Genomic DNA, 22,532 nt, shown 5'->3' on the forward strand with positions numbered 1-22,532 from the left:
TGTTCTCCACCCATCCGCCACACTTGCCTTGGGCAGAAACAGATATGTAAATTTTAAAAATAAAATTTCTAGGAGACACATTATTTTACAAACTCTAATTTAGTATTGTAAATTGTGAGCTTGTTTTTCTCATAAATGATTTATTGGAGTGCAACTAACATGCTGCTTGTTTATAGAGGAAGGTGACAATGTCTGATATACAGCCAGGTAAGACTTATGCCTTTTATCTTTAGTGAATTAGATTTCCTTTTTAATTTTATTTTATATATTTTTTTATTTTTTAACATCTTTATTGGAGTATAATTGCTTTACAATGGTGTGTTAGTTTCTGCTGTACAACAAAGTGAATCAGCTATACATAAACTTATATCCCCATATCCCTTCCCTCTTGCGTCTCCCTCCCACCCTCCCTATCTCACTCCTCCAGGTGGACACAGAGCACCGAGCTGATCTCCCTGTGCTATGTGGCTGCTTCCAACTAGCTATCTATTTTACATTTGGTAGTGTACATATATCCATGCCACTCTCTGACTTCGTCCCAGCTTACCCTTCCCCCTCCCTGTGTCCTCAACTCTATTTTCTACGTCTGTGCCTTTATTCCTGTCCTGCCCCTAGGTTCTTCAGTACTTTAAAAAAATTTTTTTTAGATTCCATATATTTGTGTTAGCATGAGGTATTTGTTTTGCTCTTTCTGAATTACTTCACTCTGTATGACAGTCTCTAGGTCCATCCACTTCACTACAGATAACTCAATTTCGTTTCTTGTTATGGCTGAATAATATTTCATTGTATGTATGTGCCATATCTTCTTTATCCAGTCATCTGTAGATGGACACTTAGGTTGCTTCCATGTTCTGGCTATTGTAAATAGCCCAGCAATGAATATTGTGGTACATGACTCTTTTTGAATTATGGTTTTCTCAGGTTATATGTCCAGTAGTGGGATTGCTGGGTCCTATGGTAGTTCTATTTTTAGTTTTTTAAGGAACCTTCATACTGTTCTCCATAGTGGCTGTATCAATTTATATTCCTACCAACAGTGCAAGAGGATACCCTTTTATCCACACCCTCTCCAGCATTTATTGTTCGTAGACTTTTTGGTGATGGCTATTCTGACTGGTGTGAGGTGATACCTCATTGTAGATTTCTTTTTTTCTCATCAGATTTTTTTTTGTTTCTGCTTTATAACAAATTTAATCAGTTATACATATTCATACGTTCCCATATCCCCTCCCTTTTGCGTCTCCCTCCCACCCCTCATTGTAGTTTTGATCTGCATTTCTATAATGATTAGTGATGTTGAGCATCCTTTCATGTGTTTGTTGGCAACCTGTATATCTTCTTTGGAGAAATGCCTATTTAGAACTTATTCCCATTTTTGGAAAGGGTTGTTTGTCTTTTTTTGATATTGAGCTGCATGTGCTACTTGTATATTTTGGAGATTAATCCTTTGTCAGTTGCTTCGTAGGCAAATATTTTTTCCCATTCTGAGGCTTGTCTTTTCATCTTGTTTATAGCATCCTTTGCTGTGAAAAAGCTTTTAAGTTTCATTAGGTCCTATTTGTTTATTTTTGTTTTTATTTCCATTTCTCTCAGAGGTGGGTCAAAAAGGATCTTGCTGTGATTTATGTTTAGAGTGTTCTGCCTATGTTATCTTCTAAGAATTTTACAGTGTCTGACCTTACATTTAGAACTTTATTCCATTTTGAGTTTATTTTTGTGTATGGTTTTAGGGAGTGTTCTAATTTCATTCTTTTACATGTAGCTGTCCAGTTTCCCAGAACCACTTATTGAAGAGGCTGTCTTTTCTCCATTGTATATTCTTGCCTCCTTTATCAAAGTTAAGGTGACCATATGTGTGTGGGTTTATCTCTGGGCTTTCTATCCTGTTCCATTGATCTATATTTCTGTTTTTGTGCCAGTACCATACTGTCTTGATTACTGTAGCTTTGTAGTATAGTCTGAAGTCTGGGAGCCGGATTCCTCCAGCTCTGATTTTCTTTCTCAAGATTGCTTTGGCTATTCGGGGTCTTTTGTGTTTCCATACAAATTTCAAAATATTTTGTTCTAGTTCTGTGAAAAATGCCATTGGTATTTTGCTAGGGATTGCACTGAATCTGTAGATTGCTTCAGGTAGTATAGTCATTTTCACAATGTTGATTCCTCTAGTCCAAGAACGTGGTATATCTCCCCATCTGTTTGTATCATCTTTAATTTCATTCATCAGTGTCTTATAGTTTTCTGCATACAGGTCTTTTGTCTCCTTAGGTAGTTTTATTCCTAGGTATTTTGTTCTTTTTGTTGCAATGGTAAATGGGAGTGTTTCCTTAATTTCTCTTTCAGATTTTTCATCATTAGTGTATAAGTATGCAAGAGATTTCTCTGCATTAATTTTGTATCCTGCTAGTTTACCAAATTCATTGCTTGGATCTAGTAGTTTTCTGGTAACATATGTAAGATTCTTTATCATGTATCATGTCATCTGCAAACAGTGACAGTTTTACTTTTTCTTTTGCAATTTAGATTCCCTTTATTTCTTTTTCTTCTCTGATTGCTGTGGCTAAAACTTCCGAAACTATGTTGAATAATAGCTGTGAATGTGGGCAAACTTGTCTTCTTCCTGATCTTAGTGGAAATGGTTTCAGTTATTCATCATTGAGAATGATGTTGGTTGTGGGTGTTTCATATATGTCCTTTATTATGTTGAGCTAAGGTCCCTCTATGCTTACTTTCTGGAGAGTTTTTACCATAAATGTTGAATTTGTCAAAAGTTTTCTATATATCTATTGAGGTGATCATATGGTTTTTCTCCTTTAATTTGTCAATATGGTGTATCACATTGATTGATTTCTATATATTGAAGAATCCTTGCATTCCTGGAATAAATCCCACTTGATCATGGTGTACGATCCTTTTAATGTGCTGTTGGATTCTGTTTGCTAGTATTTTGTTGAGGATTTTTGCATCTATGTTAATCAGTGATATTGGTCTGTAGTTTCCTTTTTTTGTGACATCTTGGTCTGGTTTTGGTATCAGGGTCATGGTGGTGTCATAGAATGAGTTTGGGAATTTTCCTCCCTCTGCTATATTTCAGAGGAGTTTGAGAGGATAGGTGTTAGCTCTTCGCTAAGTGTTTGATAGAATTCGCCTGTGAAGCCATCTGGTCCTGGGCTTTTCTTTATTGGAAGATTTTAAATCAGAGACTCAATTTCAGTGCTTGTGATTGGTCTGTTTATATTTTCTATTTCTTCATGGTTCAGTCTCGGGAGGTTGTGCTTTTCTAAGAATTTGACCATTTCTTCCAGGTTGTCCATTTTATTGGTATATAGTTGCTTGTAGCAATCGCTCATGATCCTTTATATTTCTGCACTGTCAGTTGTTACTTCTTCTTTTTCATTTCTAATTCTATTGATTTGAGTATTCTCCCTTCTTTTCTTGATCAGTCTGGCTAGTGGTTTATCAATTTTATCTTTTCAAAGACCAGCTTTTAATTTTATTGATCTTAGCTATTGTTTTCATTTCTTTTTCATTTATTTCTGATCTGAGCTTTATGATTTCTATCCTTCTGCTAACTTTGGGGTTTTTTTCTTCTTTTTTATCTAATTGCTTTAGTTTTAAGGTTAGGTTGTTTATTTGAGATGGTTCTTGTTCCTTGAGGTAGGATTGTATTGCTGTAAACTTCCCTCTAAGAACTGCCTTTGCGTCATCCCATAGGTTTTGAGTTATCTTGTTTTCCTTGTCATTTGTTTCTACATATTTTTTGATTTCCTCTTTGATTTCTTCAGTGATCTCTTGGTTATTTAGTAGTGTATTGTTTAGCCTCCATGTGTTTGTACTTTTACACATTTTTTGCTGTAATTGATATCTAGTCTCATAGCATTGTGGTAAGAAAAGATACTTGATACAATTTCAATTTTCTTAAATTTACCAAAGTTGATTTGTGACCCAAGATATGATCTATCCTGAAGAATGTTCCATGAGCTCTTGAGAAGAAAGTGTATACTGTTGTTTTTGGATGGAATGTCCTATAAATATCAAACAAGTTCATATTGTTTAATGTATCATTTAAAGCTTGTGTTTCCTTATTTATTTTCATTTTGGATTATCTGTCCACTGTTGAAAGTGGGGTGTTAAAGTCCCCTACTATGATTGTGTTACTGTTAATTTCCCCTTTTATGGCTATTAGCATTTGCCTTAAGTATTGAGGTACTCCTAAATTTGGTCCATAAATATTTACAATTGTTAATGGATTGATTAATTGGATCGATCCATTGATCATTATGTAGGGTCCTTCTTTGTATCTTGCAATAGTCTTTACTTAAAGTCTATTTTGCCTACTATGAGAATTGCTACTCCAGCTTTCTTTTGATTTCCATTTGCATGGAATATCTTTTTCCATCCCCTCATTTTCAGTCTGTATGTGTCCCTAGGTCTGAAGTGGGTCTCTTGTAGACAGCATATATATGGGTCTTGTTTTTGTAACCATTCAGCCAGTCCATGTCTTTTGGTTGCTGCATTTAATCTATTTACATTTAAGGTAGTTATCAATAAGTGTGTTGTTACTACCATTTTCTTAATTGTTTTGAGTTTGTTATTGTAGGTCTTTTCCTTCTCTTGTGTTTCCTGCCAACCAAGTTCCTTTAGGATTTGTTGTAAAGCTGGTGTGGTGGTGCTGAATTCTCTTAGCTTTTGCTTGTCTGTAAAGGTTTCAATTTCTCCATCAAATCTGAATGAGATCCTTGCTGGGTAGAGTAATCTTGGTTGTAGGTTTTTCTCTTTCATCACTTTAAATATGTCCTGCCAGTATGGGGATTCCCTTGTATGTTATTTGTTGTTTTACCTTGCTGCTTTTAATATTTTTTCTTTGTATTTAATTTTTGATAATTTGATTAATATGTGTCTTGGCATGTTTCTCCTTGGATTTATCTTGTATGGGACTGTCTACGCCTCCTACACTTGATTGACTATTTCCTTTCCCATATTAGGGAAGTTTTCAACTATAATCTCTTGAAAGATTTTCTCAGTCCCTTTCTTTTTCTCTTCTCCTTCTGGGGCCCCTATGGCTTGAATGTTGGTGCCTTTAATGTTGTCCCAGAGGTCTCTGAGACTGTCTTCAGTTCTTTTTATTCTTTTTTCTTTATTGTGTTCTGCAGTAGTTATTTCCACTCTTTTATCTTCCAGGTCACTTATCCATTCTTCTGCATCAGTTATTCTGTTATTGATTCCTTCTAGAGAATTTTTACTTTCATTTATTGTGCTGTTCATCATTGTTTGTTTGCTCTTTAGTTCTTCTAGTGCTTTCTTAAATGTTTCTTTTATTTTCTCCATTCTATTTGCAAGATATTGGATCATCTTTACTATCATTACCCTGAATTCTTTTTCAGGTAGACTGCCTATTTCCTCTTCATTTCTTTGATCTGGTGGGTTTTACCTTGCTCCTTCATCTGCTGTGTATTTCTCTGTCTTCTTATTTTGCTTAACTTACTGTGTTTGGTGTCTCCTTTCTGCAAGCTGCAGGTTCATGGTTCCCCTTGTTTTTGGTGTTTGTCCCCAGTGGGTAAGGGTCGTTCAGTGGGTTGTGTAGGCTTCCTGGTGGAGAGGACTTTGACCTTTGTTCTGGTGGATGAGGCTGGATTTTGTCTTTCTGGTGGGCCAGACTGTATCCGGTGGTGTGTTTTGGTGTGTCTGTGACCTTAGTATGATTTTAGGCAGCCTCTCTGCTAACAGGTGGGTCTGTGTTCCTGTCTTGCTAGTTGATTGTCATAGGGTGTCCTGTAGTGTAGCTTGCTGTTCTTTGAGTGGAGCTGGGTCTTAGCATTGAGATGGAGATCTCTGTGAGAGCTTTTGTCACTTGATATTATATGGAGCCAGGAGGTCTCTGGTGGACCAATGTCCTGATCTCGTCTCTCCCACCTCAGAGGCTCAGGGTTGACACCCGGCTGCAGCACCAAGACTATGATTGTGGAGGCTTGGTGATTCCAAAATCTGATATAGTAGGCCAGGAGGCCAGATATTCTGGGAAGAGTTGCAACCCAAATGAAGAGCACTGGCAGAATCCCTTGAATTTGATTTCTAATCATATTTAGGTGTTGGGAGAAGGAATGTGAACTTCACTGGAGAAATTTAATTTTAACTCATTAAGTTGAAACAGAGAGTTTTAAAGAAAAATTTCACATAAGCAAAATATTTTTTTCCTTTTTAAAAACTTCGTTTTTTCACTTTCATGTATTTGGGCTGGGTTAGTAGTGAATGGAGATGAAGGGGCAAAAGTCACTGAAAAGATAGCTTTAGAAAGTGAAACAGAGAGGAACTATTCCTATTTTGACTGCTAACAAAAGTCTAGACAAACCATCTATAACTCCTCATTATTTCTGAAGTTACCACTCTGAATATAAAGTGTTAGATACATAAAGATTTAATACACATTCCATGCTTTGAACTTTCTCTTCCCTTATGTTTTTCTGTGTGAATTTTTGGCTAAGTTTGTTTTTCTCCTTAAGGTCTTTTCACATGTAGTAAATTTCTGATAGATATTATAGGATGAATTAAAGATAGGTTATGGTTAGAGATATTATTCCCCTCCACCATTTTTTTTTTTGCGGTACGCGGGCCTCTCACTGTTGTGGCCTCTCCCGTTGCAGAGCACAGGCTCTGGATGCACAGGCCCAGTGGCCATGGTTCATGGGCCCAACCTCTCCATGGCATGTGGGATCCTCCCAGACCAGGGCATGAACCCATGTCCCCTGAATTGGCAGGCGGACTCTCAACCACTGCATCACCAGGGAAGCCCTATTCCCCTTTTTTAAGAATTGGCCTTTACTTAAAATAACTTATTGGTGCCTGTAAATCATTATTTTCTAAATATTTCAGGGAATTTTGTCTTTACAAGTAGAAAAAATGTATTGATTTTTAAAAATGATCGAAGGGAAACAACATGCAAAGGATTTATTTTTCCTAAATGAGTGAAAAACATTGAAAATAAGAAAATAACATTTACTTCTCAAGCACTCTAGTAGGGAATAAGGTTATTATTTAATGTTCATAATGCTATTAAAAAGTAAAACAAATGCAAACCACATTTTTTGTCCCTTGAAGTTTACAGCATGCCATGCTGTGCCTTTAGTGTGAACACAGAAATCACGTGCTAAAACACGGCAAACCCATTTTTTCTTTTATCCTCAGTTTCCTTATCTGTAAAATTGGGATAAAAATTGGTGGCTGGATATCCTCACAGAGATGTTGTAAGAATGAAATAGGTAATGCATGTGAAAATATGTATTAAACTGTAAAGCACATGTTTTAATTGTCATAATTATTATTTTAATATTCTTCTAATTTGACACATCAAAGTCAACTTCTAACCATATTCTATGCTACCACCAATACAATCTAAAATAAACAATGGGTAAATATTCTTCCCTTAAAGCAGTTTACCATTCCTCATTTAATACATTCAAAACATATAAAATTTTCTTAGGATTATGTATATCCAAATTTCTCTCTAGATAGATATGGTTCAAATTCTAATCCAAATATGTTTTTCTGATTCAGTCTACATAAACAATTGATCTTTGTTTTTTTATGCTCACGTTAGTTTAAGTGCCTAGTCTCTAAAGTGTTTAGGAAACTTTGTTAGAGTTTTAAAAGAATTTAAAGTAGAAAAATAAATTCTATAAAGTTTTACCTAGTAATGTCAGTCATTTTCTTCACTCAGAAATATTTATTGATCTTGTGTACTCTATTACCCCTTCTATTTGCTAGGGGTAGAACAGTAAAAAAAAGCAGGCAATTTCTTGATGTGTTCCTTTTAAAAGGGGTAAATAGCTTCTATAAACTATTGTAGGTTACTGATACTCTGAGTACACTCAAGTTTATGACTGAATGTGTAAGAGTTTCTTAGTAATATTATCCTTTCCAGTTTGGCTGTGATTGAATCAGTAATTTTCAGTAAAAAATGATAAAGTATACGTTCGCTACTGTTTGCATTTTGTTTAAACGGAATTTGAGTTCATGAGAAAAATCTAGACAAAACTGAAGTTATGATTCTGGTATACTTGATATAATTAGGATTTTTACATGAAGTATTAACATTTATACATAAAGTAAGATTTTTTTAAATGAAAAATAGCATAGGAATATCAGGGTTAGAATTCCAACCATGTTATTAACCAAGTACATGTGTAAATGTGTGTATGCAACTCAACCTAAGTTTTTTTCTTTTTTAAAATAGGATGAAATTATTTATCAAGACTCTGTGAGGACACAGAGATAGAGATAATATACATAGCACCCAGCACAATCTTCTGAGCATTAGAGCTTCTAGGTAAATTTGATTTTACCCTATAGTATGATGGCAAATTCTTCTACTGAAAAGAAAAAAAAATTAAAAGCTTACATGATTTTAACTATTGAAAAAGTAAAAATTGATAATTTTGTCAAAAATAGAAAAAAAATCATTGCAAGGAAATTGGAATGCTGTTCCTTGACATAATGTATAATCTAACATCAGTTGATTATAAAAAATTATACAACATTCTATCTGATTTATCTGTTAACATTAAGTATGTCTCAGTGGTTCCTTATTGTGGGTCTAATGGTACGTTGTCTCCTTGAGTTAGTTGAATACTATATTATTGAAGAGACTTAGCGAATATATCTTAGGGATCAAAACCCATAAATACACATTTTGAATCCTCGAATTATCTTCTAAAATTTGCTTCTGATCCACTCCTTTAAATCATCCTCATAAATTCCTCCATTTCACAAACCTATATACACATCTTCAGCACCCACAACCAAATGTTGCCAAGTCCTTGGTCAGGGTAGTGGTTTGTTGTCTTCATGCCCCAGCTGAGCAAATGAGCTACATTCCCCAGCTGCTTAGCAAACACTGTTCACAGGCAGTGAAGGGAGGGCCTCAGCAGAAGGAGACAGCTGGCAAACACCCTGCCAAAGGGCAGCTTCCCTTTGCCTCTGTCTTTAATTAAGAGATGGCAATAGGCCCATCACCATGCAGGAGCAGAGAGGCCCAATGACCTCTATTAGAGCAGGGCAATCACAGGCAGAAATGCCAGCTGGCAAATGTGTGAGCCCTGGAAAGCTCTGCCACCTGTGTCTGGCCAAGAGCCATCCAATAAATTGGTGGTATCATTCTGAAGATTCAAAATGAGCTCTGGAAACCTATCATCAGGACCCCCACCTCAATACATGGTATAAAAGCTCATTATCCTTTTTTTTTTCTTCTTCTTAAAGTGTTAAAAAAAAAAAAAACCCAACCTTTTTGTGTATTTTACCGGTGTGTTCAATAATTTTGCTTGGCAAAAAGTCGGGTATTAGTATCTTCTCTGTAAAATGGAAAACACTGACCAAAAGTTAACTTCCCCAAAATAATATATGAGGGTTGCTGCATTAAAAGCATGTAGGTAGGCAACTTGTTATTCATTTATTGAGAATATGAATAGAAATCTTTTTTCCCCAAATCATTTTTCTCACTTTCAGTTATGCAGATAATAGAATGTATTAATACAGCTTTGAATATAAAATATTAAATGTAAAACCAAATCTTACTGAAATAAATATAAATATGAACTATAAAGAAAATATTTCCACAACATGGATAAAATTAATTAGAATGAACATTAATAGAATGCCCCACCACTTGTCTGCCCCACCACTTGTTGAGTAACTCCTTGTTTTAACAGAAGCAGCAGCTTAAAAAAAATAAATAAATACTTGCTCCTAATGAATATTGTGTATATGAGACTCATGCATATACTGGGAAGTAAGAGTAAAAACAATCGAAGGTTACACATAAGGGGAAAAAAATCAGGACAATTCCCTTAAAGACAAAAAAATAGAAAAACAAACTCATTGGTCCAGTTAGTTGTTTCAGGTAAAGAAAAACTATGCAGGAAAACAAGTACTTGTTAAACTTTTAGTCGTCCTGCTGTTGAACTTTATTTAAGCTAAGATATGTATATTCAAATATATAGTTTTCATAGTAGAGTTATTTTAAAATGTCATTATGCACCTCAACTTCTTTTAAAATCAATTTTAATCACAATAAAAATCTGGAAACTTAAAATGTTTACAAAAGAGTTCATATATATATATATATATATATATATATATATATATATATATATATATATATATATATATATGCCTAGCTTTGCATTAGTATGCAGTAATAAAGCTTACAAAAACTTGAAAAAGGAATGTAAACATTAATTTAACCAATTGTTTTTGGATACAGCATGTGCTTAAATTGTAGACTTCTAGCATTGGCAATTCAGTTTGGACCACTACTCCCAGAGAAACGGGAATCAGTGAGGGTATTAATATTACAACATTTTATTTGATTTACCCTATTTTTTTTTCGGTAAACACTGTAAATCTTATCGCAACATAGCTTTGTCTCAGAAGTATTTTCTTAGGACACTCTTGGTGAATAATGTATTAAATAATATATTTTTATCTGAAATATAAGTATCTTCATTTGTGTTTACTAATAATACACTAGCTACATGTAATGCCACCAGCAAATCATTCCTAGAGACAACTATTTCAAACATGATAATTGAGCTTTTATTTATCTATTTATAAAATGAATATATGAATATTGTATAGACATCCAAAACCTAAAAAGAATGTAGATAACCTCACTCTCCCCCACATAAACTTGGCTGTTTTGTTCTCTGTTGTATCTCTACACGGGTAATTGTTGAGTCAATGATGAAAGAAGCAATTAAAAAATGCTATGAATTGGGACTTCCCTATGGCACAGTGTTTAAGAATCTGCTTGCCAATGCAGGGGGCCTGGGTTTGAGCCCTGATCTGGGAAGACCCCACATGCCGTGAAGCAACTAAGCCCGTGCACCACAACTACTGAGCCTGAGCTCTAGAGCCCGTGTGCCACAACTACTGAAGCCCACGTGCCTACAGCCCATGCTCCACAACAAGAAAAGCCACAATAAGAAGCCCATGTACTGCAATGAAGAGTAGCCTCTGCTTGCAGCAATTACAGAAAGCCTGTGTGCAGCAACGAAAACAAATGCGGCCAAATAAGTAAAAAATAAAATTTATTTAAAAAAAAATCAGTTGCAAGAAAGCTTTTTAACAAATGCTATGAATTACTTCAATGTATTTCAATGTTGTATCTATAATCTTTCATCTATGCATATAAATGGAATGTTGAATTTTGAAGTAACTTTCATTAACAGGATATCAGTATTTCTCATGATACTTTTGCATTAGTATAAGTGGGACCATTCATTTCCCCTCTCGTTTCCAATGTTCTACTTTGGACAATTTCTTAGGTATTGCAGAGTAAGTTTTTGAACTTCCACCCTTTTCATTCTTCCCTAAGAGAGAAGGAGCAATGTCTGGGAGTTTGGGAGAAGCAACTGGGTAAATGTGGCTGAGCCCTTCCTTCCCTTCTCTTTTGGGATCTGCTTCTCTGCATTATTTCAGCAACCTTTTATACTCCTACTTCCATAGGACACATATGTCTGGGCCAGGGTCTCCTATCCACCTCTTAGAGACTAGTTTGGGCACTCATTTATCTTTACCTGGTCTGTTAGAACTCAGGTTGTTCTAAGTAGTGTATGCCATTCAGATCTAGTCTGTACAAAAAATCACAGTAAAATAGGGTGGGAGTTGTCACTTCCAACATGGAAGCAACAAGGTGGCTACATATCTAAGCCAAATATTCCAGTCCAGCTTTAGAAATTATAAGTTCATCTTTAGTTTCCACCTGTTTATTCCTTTATCAATAGCTCATTTGGTTGTGGATTCAGAAAAGAGGAAGAGGGATGATTATTGCCTTCAGATTTCAACAACTATTATGGCAAAACATGTGAGAGTGGACCTAGGAGCCAACTCAGTGAAGAAGAGGAAATCAAGAAACTATAGGGAATGTGAAGCATACATTTCCAATTTTATGCCCTCACATTTTAAAAATAAATTTTATGCTACAGTGTTAGATTTTTGTTATAGATTTTTTTAAATTATAAGGTACATATACACCTTATCTGCCTATACTTCCTTAATAATATAGGTATTATGCAGGGTTACTGACCATAAGAATATGTTTTTCCCTGTGGTACACTGCAGTTACTACTGAAGGTTAACAACTCCAGTGTTTAGGACACTTTGAAAATGTCCTATGACTTCATCTTTTAATTAATGCTGTGAACCCTAGTTAAGCTAATGTTAGACTCTACAGCAGTATCCTGGCAGTGTAAACTATTTGGCAGCAGCAGAACACGAATGAAATGCTCCCTGTACACTTCCAGCCTTCATAATCATGACTGCAAGTCAATTGTCATTGATTTACACATAAAATTCCAACACGCTTTTCTACAAATTGGATAACTGCAGTTGCTAAAATTTAAAAAAAAAAAGAAGAAGAAGAGAAAGGATATTCTTTATTCTTAGTCCCACCTTTTCAAAATATTTGATTTCATACTCCAGGATGATTCCATTGGGGCGATCTGGCTCTTGCCAAGACAAAGAGATGCTGTTTTTTGCAATTTTCCCCTTTTTCACATTGGTGACTGGAGAGGGAGCTGCAAAATAAAGAGTAGCATGATTAACAGAGCCTTGAAATTACACCTGTCTATAATGTATATTGGGCATTCTTGACATGTAGAATAATAAAAATCCCAAATAATTAAATTTTCATTTTGCTTGGAAACAATTATACTTTATATACAAGTTTTTACAGATTTTGAAGTGTTTTAAAAAATATAAATCAACTAATATCCTGAGAATTTTCTATAATAAAATTGTAGTCACATAGAATCTTAAGTCTACATTTTCTCTATAAAATTTAGATACATAAACTATCTTACTTTTTATAGAATAAAGATGTTCTTGATGGCCTTATGTATATTCTATATTCCTAAAATTTATGGACTCTGTATAATATATCCCATTGCACTAATAATACATAATTATCTATATTACCACATTTTCACGACATTAAAACTCTTATAATTTCTTATTTTTGAAATCATATGCGTCCTATAACCACTGAAAATTCATATCTTAAATATAGTGGAGTTTTTCTTAAAAATATGCTATTAAACGTGTTAATATATTGAAAACAATAGCAAATAAAAGAGACATTTTCCTTCATTTCCATTTCCCCAAATATTTCAATAGAAATCACAATCGCTTATGGTGTTCATTGCTATTTGCCAGTGTCTATTAAATGACACTGATGAAAATAGAAAAAAGATATGTTATTTTAGGTATATCTGAATATTTTGAATTTGAAGTCACACACATATGAATATTTATTTCAACATCCATTTTTATCAATTTGCTAAGACTTGTATAGACTCTGGGTTTGACACCATAAAGAGGTATTGACAAATACTTTTCTTGATGTAGGTAACCTTTATTTTTGTAGTTTTCAGCTTTTATAGACAACCAAGGAAAAAAACCATCATGGACTACTGAATGGTATATATATATATTATATATATATACAAACACACACATATAATATGTGTGTGTATGTATAAAGAGATAGAGAAATAATATATAATATACATATTTTATATATAAAATATATATGTATATACATATTTCATAACATATATACATTATATTTTATATATACATATATATTTATATAATGTATACATATAATAAGATGGAAAAGAGGCTAGTCATAGTGAGTAGTGTATAACCACAAGCTTAGCCCTATGTGAACAGTATTAGACATCTGGTGAGATTAAAATTTAAAGATATGTTATATACATATATATGTATAGTATTTCTAACTATTTTAATTTCCAGCAGTGTTCAGACAAAGTAATACACTGTAATTTGTCATGTTTAATTATTTTTTCTACACCTCCAAAAATGTAATCAAATCAGAGTCACCACTTTGAGCAACAGACAGCAAGAACAAAGTTTAGAACTGATTGGTGAGCCCCATACTAGTGTGACAAGGGGGTGGGGAAGAGGCTCATCATTTAAAAACAGAAGTGAGATCCTGTCACTCCTCTGTGTCTCTCTGTCTCACTGCAGAGTGAAACCCAAATGTGCAAATGCATACAAGCATCACTACCGTATGGCTCTCTACGTCTCTGACCTCATCATCTCCTGCTACTGTTCTTTAGCAACTCTACCCTGGCTGGCTGGCTGTAAGCACTTCTGACACACTACTGCCTAAGGATCTTTGTATTTGCATCCTATTATTCAGAGGTGCTTCTCACCCTGACTTCAGGGCTTTCTCTCTGCTCCGGGTTTCTCACTGAGGCCTTTCTTGTCTGCTCTCTACCTCAGCCCCCCTAACCTCGCCATGCCCTCTGTTTCTTCAGTGTTTTATTTTTCTCCTTAGTTCTTCAACTTCCACCATCTGATATTCATATCTTAATTCTGTATTTGCTTTTTTCAGTCCTCTCAAGTAAAATGTAATTTTTATGAAGGTAGGGATATCGTTTATTTAATTCACAGCTGAATCCCTAGATCTAGAACAACACCTGGACAGAGAAGGATTCCATAAATATGTATGAATAAATGACTGGTGGTAAAAAATCAAATATAGAGAAAACCTTTATTTTTTATTATGTATTATGTCCACAAACCCATCTAGGAAACAAGTGTGAAGTGTCTTTCAATAAAATTAAAATAGAGACAGATATACTCTGTAAGAGCAAAATTTGTTAACTAGTGTTTTCTAGTGTTTTATGTACTCATAATAGGGTGGTGATGACTTTGGTACTATAAAATGTACTTTTATTCTTATAATCATAGTACTTCGTGGTATTCAGATTCAGAGGATGCATAATTTCAGCCTTATCTGCTTTTCTTAAACATGTCCAGGTCCACAAATTTTCTGGACTACTACAGAACACATAGTGTGCATACAAAGCTAAAATTGTCTAAAAGAAGTTTTGAAATTGCAGTGTATTTACTTCCACGGAAACTTTACTGGACTGGTGGTTCTCACAGTCACATTTTGGCATAAGTTCGAAGTCCCTATTGATTCCCTCATGAGGGAAAATCATGCCACATTTGGTATTGTGGACAAAGCGTTCAGAAGACATGGAAACAAGAAAGAGGAAGCTATAAGCCCCCTAGTTCATCATAGTGTTTGTAGCAAAATAACAAATTTACTGACAGAAACAGGAACAGAGAATTAAGGAAGACAGTAGAATTTTTTTTAATGTACTTTGTTCAGTAGTGAATATCTTTATGAATTATCTTAAATTATAAACTATACTCACTTTCCCATTACCACTATATATTTTTTGCATTATACTTTAGTAAAGATCCAGACAAAGACTGCCTTTAAAGTTCTTCACTCATTTTACTACATTGCAAACATTCTCATTTTGATTGATGTATTTCTTGTTGGTAGCTATCAGTTTTCATTTAATAAATTGATAGTGTTGCCAACTTTCTATTCATAATTGCATTTAACATGTATGCTCCATGAAGGCAGGAATTAATTTGGTTTAGTTCACTGCTATATTCCCAGCACCAGAAAATTACTTGGCATGTAGATATTTCATAATTTTTTTTTAAATGGAAACATGCATGAATGAATGAATGGGAAATACATACATCATCATGTATCATTCAACACCGAGTTTGTCTCATCTTACGTGCATATACTGGGATCTTATTATTTGGAGATTTGTGCTTTATTTTAAAGCAATCAATTCTTTAATAAAATAATCAACCATTTCAACCTGAAGCTATAAAATAAACATCAACACAGACATAACCAGCCTAAAGTGGAATTCTTTGTTATTTACTTACATCCATCAAAGTTAAACATAAACTGTATGGCTTTCAAAGAATGTTTGATTTAATAAACACCATTGTTTTCCAACTTGGTTGTCTCAGAGGCTAAATAATACCCTTTATATCATGGTTCAGAATGGAGGGAGAAGAGGAAACCACTTCTCAGCTCAGAGTAATTCAGAAGAATTTGCTCTGTGACGAGACCATCTCTGCATCATTTGTGTAAAGCTGATCAAAGTGGGGACACTGACAGCTCCTGGAGACACAATGATGATGTGCAAATTGTAAATGGAAGCACTCTTACCCTACTGCAAAGTATTTTACAGATAATATGTACATTAAAATAACTGTAACCAGACTTGTCAATAGCAAGGCATGTTTAATTTATTTCATTCATCTCCCTCACTAATACCTTCTACTCATTATTTATCTACTCAACCATTTATTAAGTAAGCCTGGAACAAAATGAGAATTATGACACAGAGCATTGCTGCTTGTAAAATTGCTCTGGATGATGTTGCATCATAAAACTATTACCATCCTAGTGTAAGCAGAACAAAAACACTAGGAATCAAGTTGTGAATAGAACAAAATAATTTACATAGCTTCTAAGTTTCATCTTATGTGGAAACATCCCAAATGGTTTCTGTATTGTAGCTTCTATATTGGAGGTGAACTTTGAATACCACTATAATAAAGCAAGATATTTATCCCTTAGTAACATTTCCCATTATGGGCTAATTTGTCTAATTGAATTTAAAAAACTTAAGTTGAGAATGGTTTTATATTTATAGAAAGATTATTAAAGTAGTACAGAGAGATTCCCTGTATCCCACACCTAATGTCCTCTATTAGAAACATCTTTTAAAAAAAAGTGGATATATGTATAGGTATAACTGACTCACTTAGTTGTACCACAGAAACTAACACAACATTGTAAATCAACTATACTCTGATAAGAATTTAAAAAAAAATACGTTGTAAGATGCTTCCTACAACAGTACAGTATATTTGTCACAATTAATGAACCAATATTGATACATTATTATTAATTAAAGTTCATTTTTATTCAGATTTCCTTATTTTTACTTATTATCCTTTTACTACCCCAGTATCCCACTCAGGATCTGCCCAAATTATTGTCTCTTCAACCTATTTACTTATTTGTTTGTTTGTTTGTTTAATCATTTATTTATATTCATGTGGAGTACAGACACAAGGGATATTTATACTTTAGCTTATAATCTAATACTTTATTTTTTCTCATATTGTTAAAGCTTTGGCCATTGATTACTCTTTCAGTTAGCTCCTATGTCTCTTTGACATACCCCCAACATCCTGGGTTTTTCTGTCTGTTTTTTGTTTGTTTTCTACATCACTTTCTTTCCCCCTGGCACTGCAAGACCAGATGCACTAGGTCCATCTTGTTTATTTACTGTCCTCAATCTTAGAATAAGTAATTTCTCCTAGGAACACTGGTTTCTTTTATTGGAGAATTCCAAGGTCTGGATAAGTGTGCTCCTTGCTACTGGGGCTTTGCTTCTTGGCCCTCTCAGCTGGCAAAGCCAGGAAATAAATGGGTGTATGTTAACCTGTGTATATCTGTAAACATTTCTAAATATAACTATATGTATATATATATATATATATATATATATATGTTAAGCTAGACATAAGTATAAACTGATGTCACCAACTCTAATCAGTTATCACACAGATTATTCTAGCTTCTTCACCCTAACTTATCTGTAACCTCCTACTTCAACAGTGGCTCCCACTATCTGCCATCCATTTACTTAATTGTTTAATTCCAGTATATGTGTCTAGTGGTTACAGAATTGCCAATCTGTGTCTGTTTGGCTTATTGATAATGATATAACATAGAAATCTCTAACATCTCAATGGCACAAGCAATGACATACAAAAGTCTGCTGTTATGTAAAACAACATATCATCCTAACTTTTCAAATATAGAAGCTAGTTTAGGGCACAGTGTCCTTAGATGGGAAGGGATGCCATGACACAGACAGCCTTGAAGTCAAGCAGAATTGGCTTCAAATCCTTTGGCAACCAGGCATGTCCTAGCTGAGTGATTCTGTTTAAGTTACTTAACCACTATGAATGTAAATTCTATCTTTAAAATAGGAACAATGATACAAACTTTTCATAAGACTGCAGTCTGATTCTGTATTACAGTACAGGTATAGGATAGGTACCAATTCAACACTGTTTGTATTAATAGTTTTAAAATATTAGACAATTGTTTAAGAAGACTTCAATAACAGATTCTCTCTAACTCCTTAATCCTTTCAACCTTTCATCAATCAAAATTATATGTAGCCTCTTCTCTAAAGTTGGCACTGTTCTAAATGTTGGGTGGGTGAGATCAAAAGGCAAAGTACCTATACAGATAAGATATTTAATTTTCAACATCCAGTGGATTTCACAACTCTACATAAATAAATAGTTATAGGTAAACTTCCTTCATCATCACAGATTTTTTTAAAGACCTAAAAGTGTTGAATTTTTAATTGTTAATTAAATGACTAATAATTCACTTAATATAGATTGATGTCTGTCTCATTATTCAAAAGAAAGTTATCATGATGAAAACATGAAACTCAGTTGTATTACATGGAATAAGAAAATACCGTTCATCAGTCCCTGTACACAATGCTATTTGTGTAGACAAAAATAAACTATAGATAGACTCAAGTATTGGTTACTTCTATTAAAAAAAACAACTAATACATCTCTATGTATTAATATTTTACCTATCCACATAAAATTTGAATCTTAAATCACTGAGAAAGATAAATAAGGTAATATTGAAATCTTTTCAGTCTGTGACAATCCACAAATGTGTTAAAACTTTCTCAGATGGCACTTATTTTACTTTCCTCCAAAGGTCCCTCCACATGAGTAATGTATTAGTTTATTTATACACAAGCTTTAAAAATAAATGTATCTTATATTTAATTACATAGGTCAAAATCTGGCCAAGTGGATTGTCAATATCTGCTAGCTGGAAGCTTCCACTCATCTTTGCCACGCAGTTCATCATATTTAGGTGTTTCTTGTTACACAGATTGGTCTGGGACAATATTTTTTAAAAATACAGATTATTAGGCTTCACTCCAGGAAATTCTGACTCAAGAGGTCAGAATGGGCCAAGGATTCTGTGTTTTTAATAAACACTCTAGCTGAATTATTTTTTCATTAATTTTGGGAAATATTGAATGCAACAATACTAGGATCAGTTCTTTTAACAAAATTATACAAACTTGGAAACCTGAGGCAAGAAACTGGATCAGTGTTGTTTTGTGAACTGTTGATTTCTTAAACCTTTGGCTCACTCTAACTGCCTTGCTATCTTGATGTCTGATTCCATATTTGTCTTTCTTCATTTGGGAATTGTTTCTTTTTATATTTTCCTGACCTATTAGTACTTTTTGTAAACTGATTTGTTTGTTCATTCAAGCAATCTGTTTTAGTCCAACCAGACTATAATCTCCATAAAATTAGAAAACTCTGTGCCTTTTTCACTGTTGTCTGCTTAGTTTTTAGAACAGTTTCTGGATGATCCTAGGCACACACAAATTTTGATAAGAGGTGAATAAACACTTATCCACGTTCTATTACAATAGATTTTCTAGAGTTTTTTTTTTTTTTAGAGTTTTAAAATGGAGTCATACAGTATGTATTCTTTTTAGTTGGATTAATAAGGGACATGAGTAAACTTGCTGAGAGAAATGGATATGATTGTTGTCTTATTTGTAGTGATGTTTCACAGGTATACAGATATGCTAAAACTTATCAAATTGTACACTTTATGTGCAGTTTATTGCATACCAATTATACACCAATAAAGACACTAAAGTGTATGTACATGTGTGGGTTTGAAGTGAAAAGCATATGCGCCCAATGCCCCCCAAGACTATTTATTAAAATGTGAATTAGTTAGAAAAGTGTAATAAAATAATATTGAAAGTTTTAATTTTGGGAAAAATTTGAATCAATTTTTATAGGTTAGCTATAATTGAAATTTAGTGGCTTTAATAAAAATTCTATATGGTTAATTACTTCTTTGCTGCTTAGGTAGACTGAAATAAATATTATAAAAATTAATGACTACAATCTCTTGTTACAGACTTGATATTTTTGTCTTTGTATTGTACCATTCTCTGATGATGCAATATAAATGAAAGTTGTAAATGTATATCAAGCTATAATACATTCTTAACTTAAAATCAATTTTAAGGAAAATAAATGTTAAATGTTTAAATCAATTCATGAGAAATGGCAGGAAGATAAAATTAAATAGAAAGAAATGTGACCAAAATTATGTTGCCTCGGTGTCTGATGCAAACTGACACTATATCATCATCTATCCTCACATTATGAACAAGCATTTGGAATACTGTGTTTACTTGAATTTTCCCTATATGTGAATTTTCACTTATTTTCTTTCTAAAAGAAAACATCTTTTAGTCTCACTATTAGCAAAACTTCCACAATTATTAAAAAGGTAGAATCATCTAAATATTTTACATTATCTGATTTTTACATTATCATAACACTTCTATTTCTTTATATAATTTTAGACCATCTTTTGAAAAATTTCTACCCCAAAGTAAAAAGCAAAAAATGATTTTATTTATATGGTAGTGTGCTTAGTGAGAGCAGGGACAATTCTTTAATTGTATGGTTTCCTTCCAAGTGCAAAGTGCTGACTGAAATGGACCGAACTGACATGGCAGCAATTACCAAAGGAATGGTTAAGAATGTCTATATATAAAAGAGCTGTCTGTCAGGCTCAATTCATCCTGGAAGGCTTTTAAAAGTTTGTGTTTTTTTTTTTTTTAACTGAAGTTATTTAAAAATTTGTTTGATCCTGATCTTGCATTTGTACCATCTGTTGGACAGTAATTTCCACATCGTTGGTCACTTTGTGCCATTTCTATTTTTATAATTAGGTGGGGAAATCATAAACATATTTAGAGCTCCCCCTCAAATCTCAATTTTAGCTAATGTTACTATTATTATTACTATTAAAAATATGATCTACGGAGAGTAATTTGTCAGCAATTGCCTTATATATTAAGCCAAAGTTTGGACAGAATTTTACCTCTGTGTACATGAATATGTGTGTATGTGTGTGGGTTTATGTAGTTTAATGAAATATAAATACATCCTTATTTCATTATATTTTTATATATGTGTATATAAAATGTGTATATTTATATATAATAATATGTCTACATCTATATCTGTATATATAACACTCTATATATACATATACATATATACATAAATAGCAAGAGAGTAATGTGCATCTTTTGTATAGCTGGTTTAATGAAACTACATATAATGACTACTCTGCTATACTTACTTTTGAGTACATATATATCATTTGAACGTAAGAAAACAAGCACTTAGATTTCCTAACGTAAGTGAGAAATGCAGTTGCCGAATTAAATAATAAACATATCTGAAATTGTCAAAATGGAAAAGTGGGGCAGATATTTTTAAATATGTACATGTTCATTGAGTATTATATCATATATTTTATATTTCATACTATATGTAGCATATAAATTATAGAGGTATACACTTATTCTATACTTAATATATATTTATTACTATGTTGTCATTTGATACCACCAGACCAAGAGAAATAACTACAGTGCATTCTCATCACACCTGGTATCCATGGTCTCTTCTAAAGAAAAAAGGCATTTTAGAGGTTTATTTCTCAAATAAAAATTCAATCTGCTCATTTAGACAGAACCTACAATCCCTCCATCTTAAAAACCTACACTGGATCTTTTGATATATGATCAAAAGACTATTCCAAAAAAAACTGGCTTTAAATGTCAGTACTTATAGAAAGATGATGTCCTTTTTAATAAAAAGAACCTATGAACTGAAATGTCCTATTAGGTATAGTTTGTTTATTTTCAAAAACTTGAAAATCATAAGATACTGAAAATGAATTGTTTTCAGAAGGAAATAAAAGCAACTTAATTGCAAAGAAGTAATTTTGATGTGATAAGACTTAATAGTATTAACCATATGCATCAAATACCGTTTTGAAGACATGTGCGCAATGATGCTAATTAGAAAAGAAAATGGCAATAATAAAAAGAGAGAACTATATCACTGGCATTTATAGTCAATGTTTTTCCGATACAATCATGCAAATTACAAAACAAATATTAAATGTAACAATGTGTAAAATGACACATGCCTCTTTATGAATTAATCCCACACCAAATAAACTATCATAGAATTTGTTTTTCATTTATTACTTCTTATTACCCTATAATAGAATTTTTATTACACAAAATGGCCTTACTATCAATGACAGTTTAATCTTAACCACAATATTCATTTTATGATAAACAGAATTTAAATCGTTTTTACAATATCCTTTTAAAATAAAGTGGGGTTATATTTAGCAAGTAACATGGCACAGTTGGAAAACTTTAATCAACACAGTATTCTTCATATACATTATATCCAAGAGAATATAGTATCATATTTAATTTTAATCAATTTTACCAACTTTAATCAATGCTAAACCTCAATTATAGGATATGACAATTAGTCTTATAAAGTGGATAAATAGTAATTAGGTCAATAAACACTCTCATAACTCATGTTTTTTCATAAGAGAAAAATTAATCTCTTCTTATAAATCCATATTACGTAAAGTCTTGTTTACCACAGAATAAGCCACAAACAATAACAAAACCATTAAC

At 33.1% G+C, this 22,532-nt stretch overlaps 1 protein-coding gene across 10 annotated transcripts in view; it reads right to left on the reverse strand.

Annotated features, from left to right (window-relative positions):
• The window catches only part of EPHA5 (EPH receptor A5), a gene marked incomplete at both ends in the record, with an annotated part of 319,089 nt that overhangs the window by 100,041 nt on the left and 196,516 nt on the right, over positions 1-22,532 (reverse strand). For all 10 annotated transcript variants that reach the window (XM_079712446.1, XM_079712444.1, XM_079712445.1 and 7 more), the window contains one exon: positions 12,445-12,569. In XM_079712446.1, the coding sequence (XP_079568572.1) occupies positions 12,445-12,569 (125 nt within the window). The remainder of the gene's footprint in view (positions 1-12,444; positions 12,570-22,532) is intronic.

This window comes from Hyperoodon ampullatus (genome assembly GCF_949752795.1).
Source record: "Hyperoodon ampullatus genome assembly, chromosome: 1".
Taxonomy (NCBI): domain Eukaryota; kingdom Metazoa; phylum Chordata; class Mammalia; order Artiodactyla; family Ziphiidae; genus Hyperoodon; species Hyperoodon ampullatus.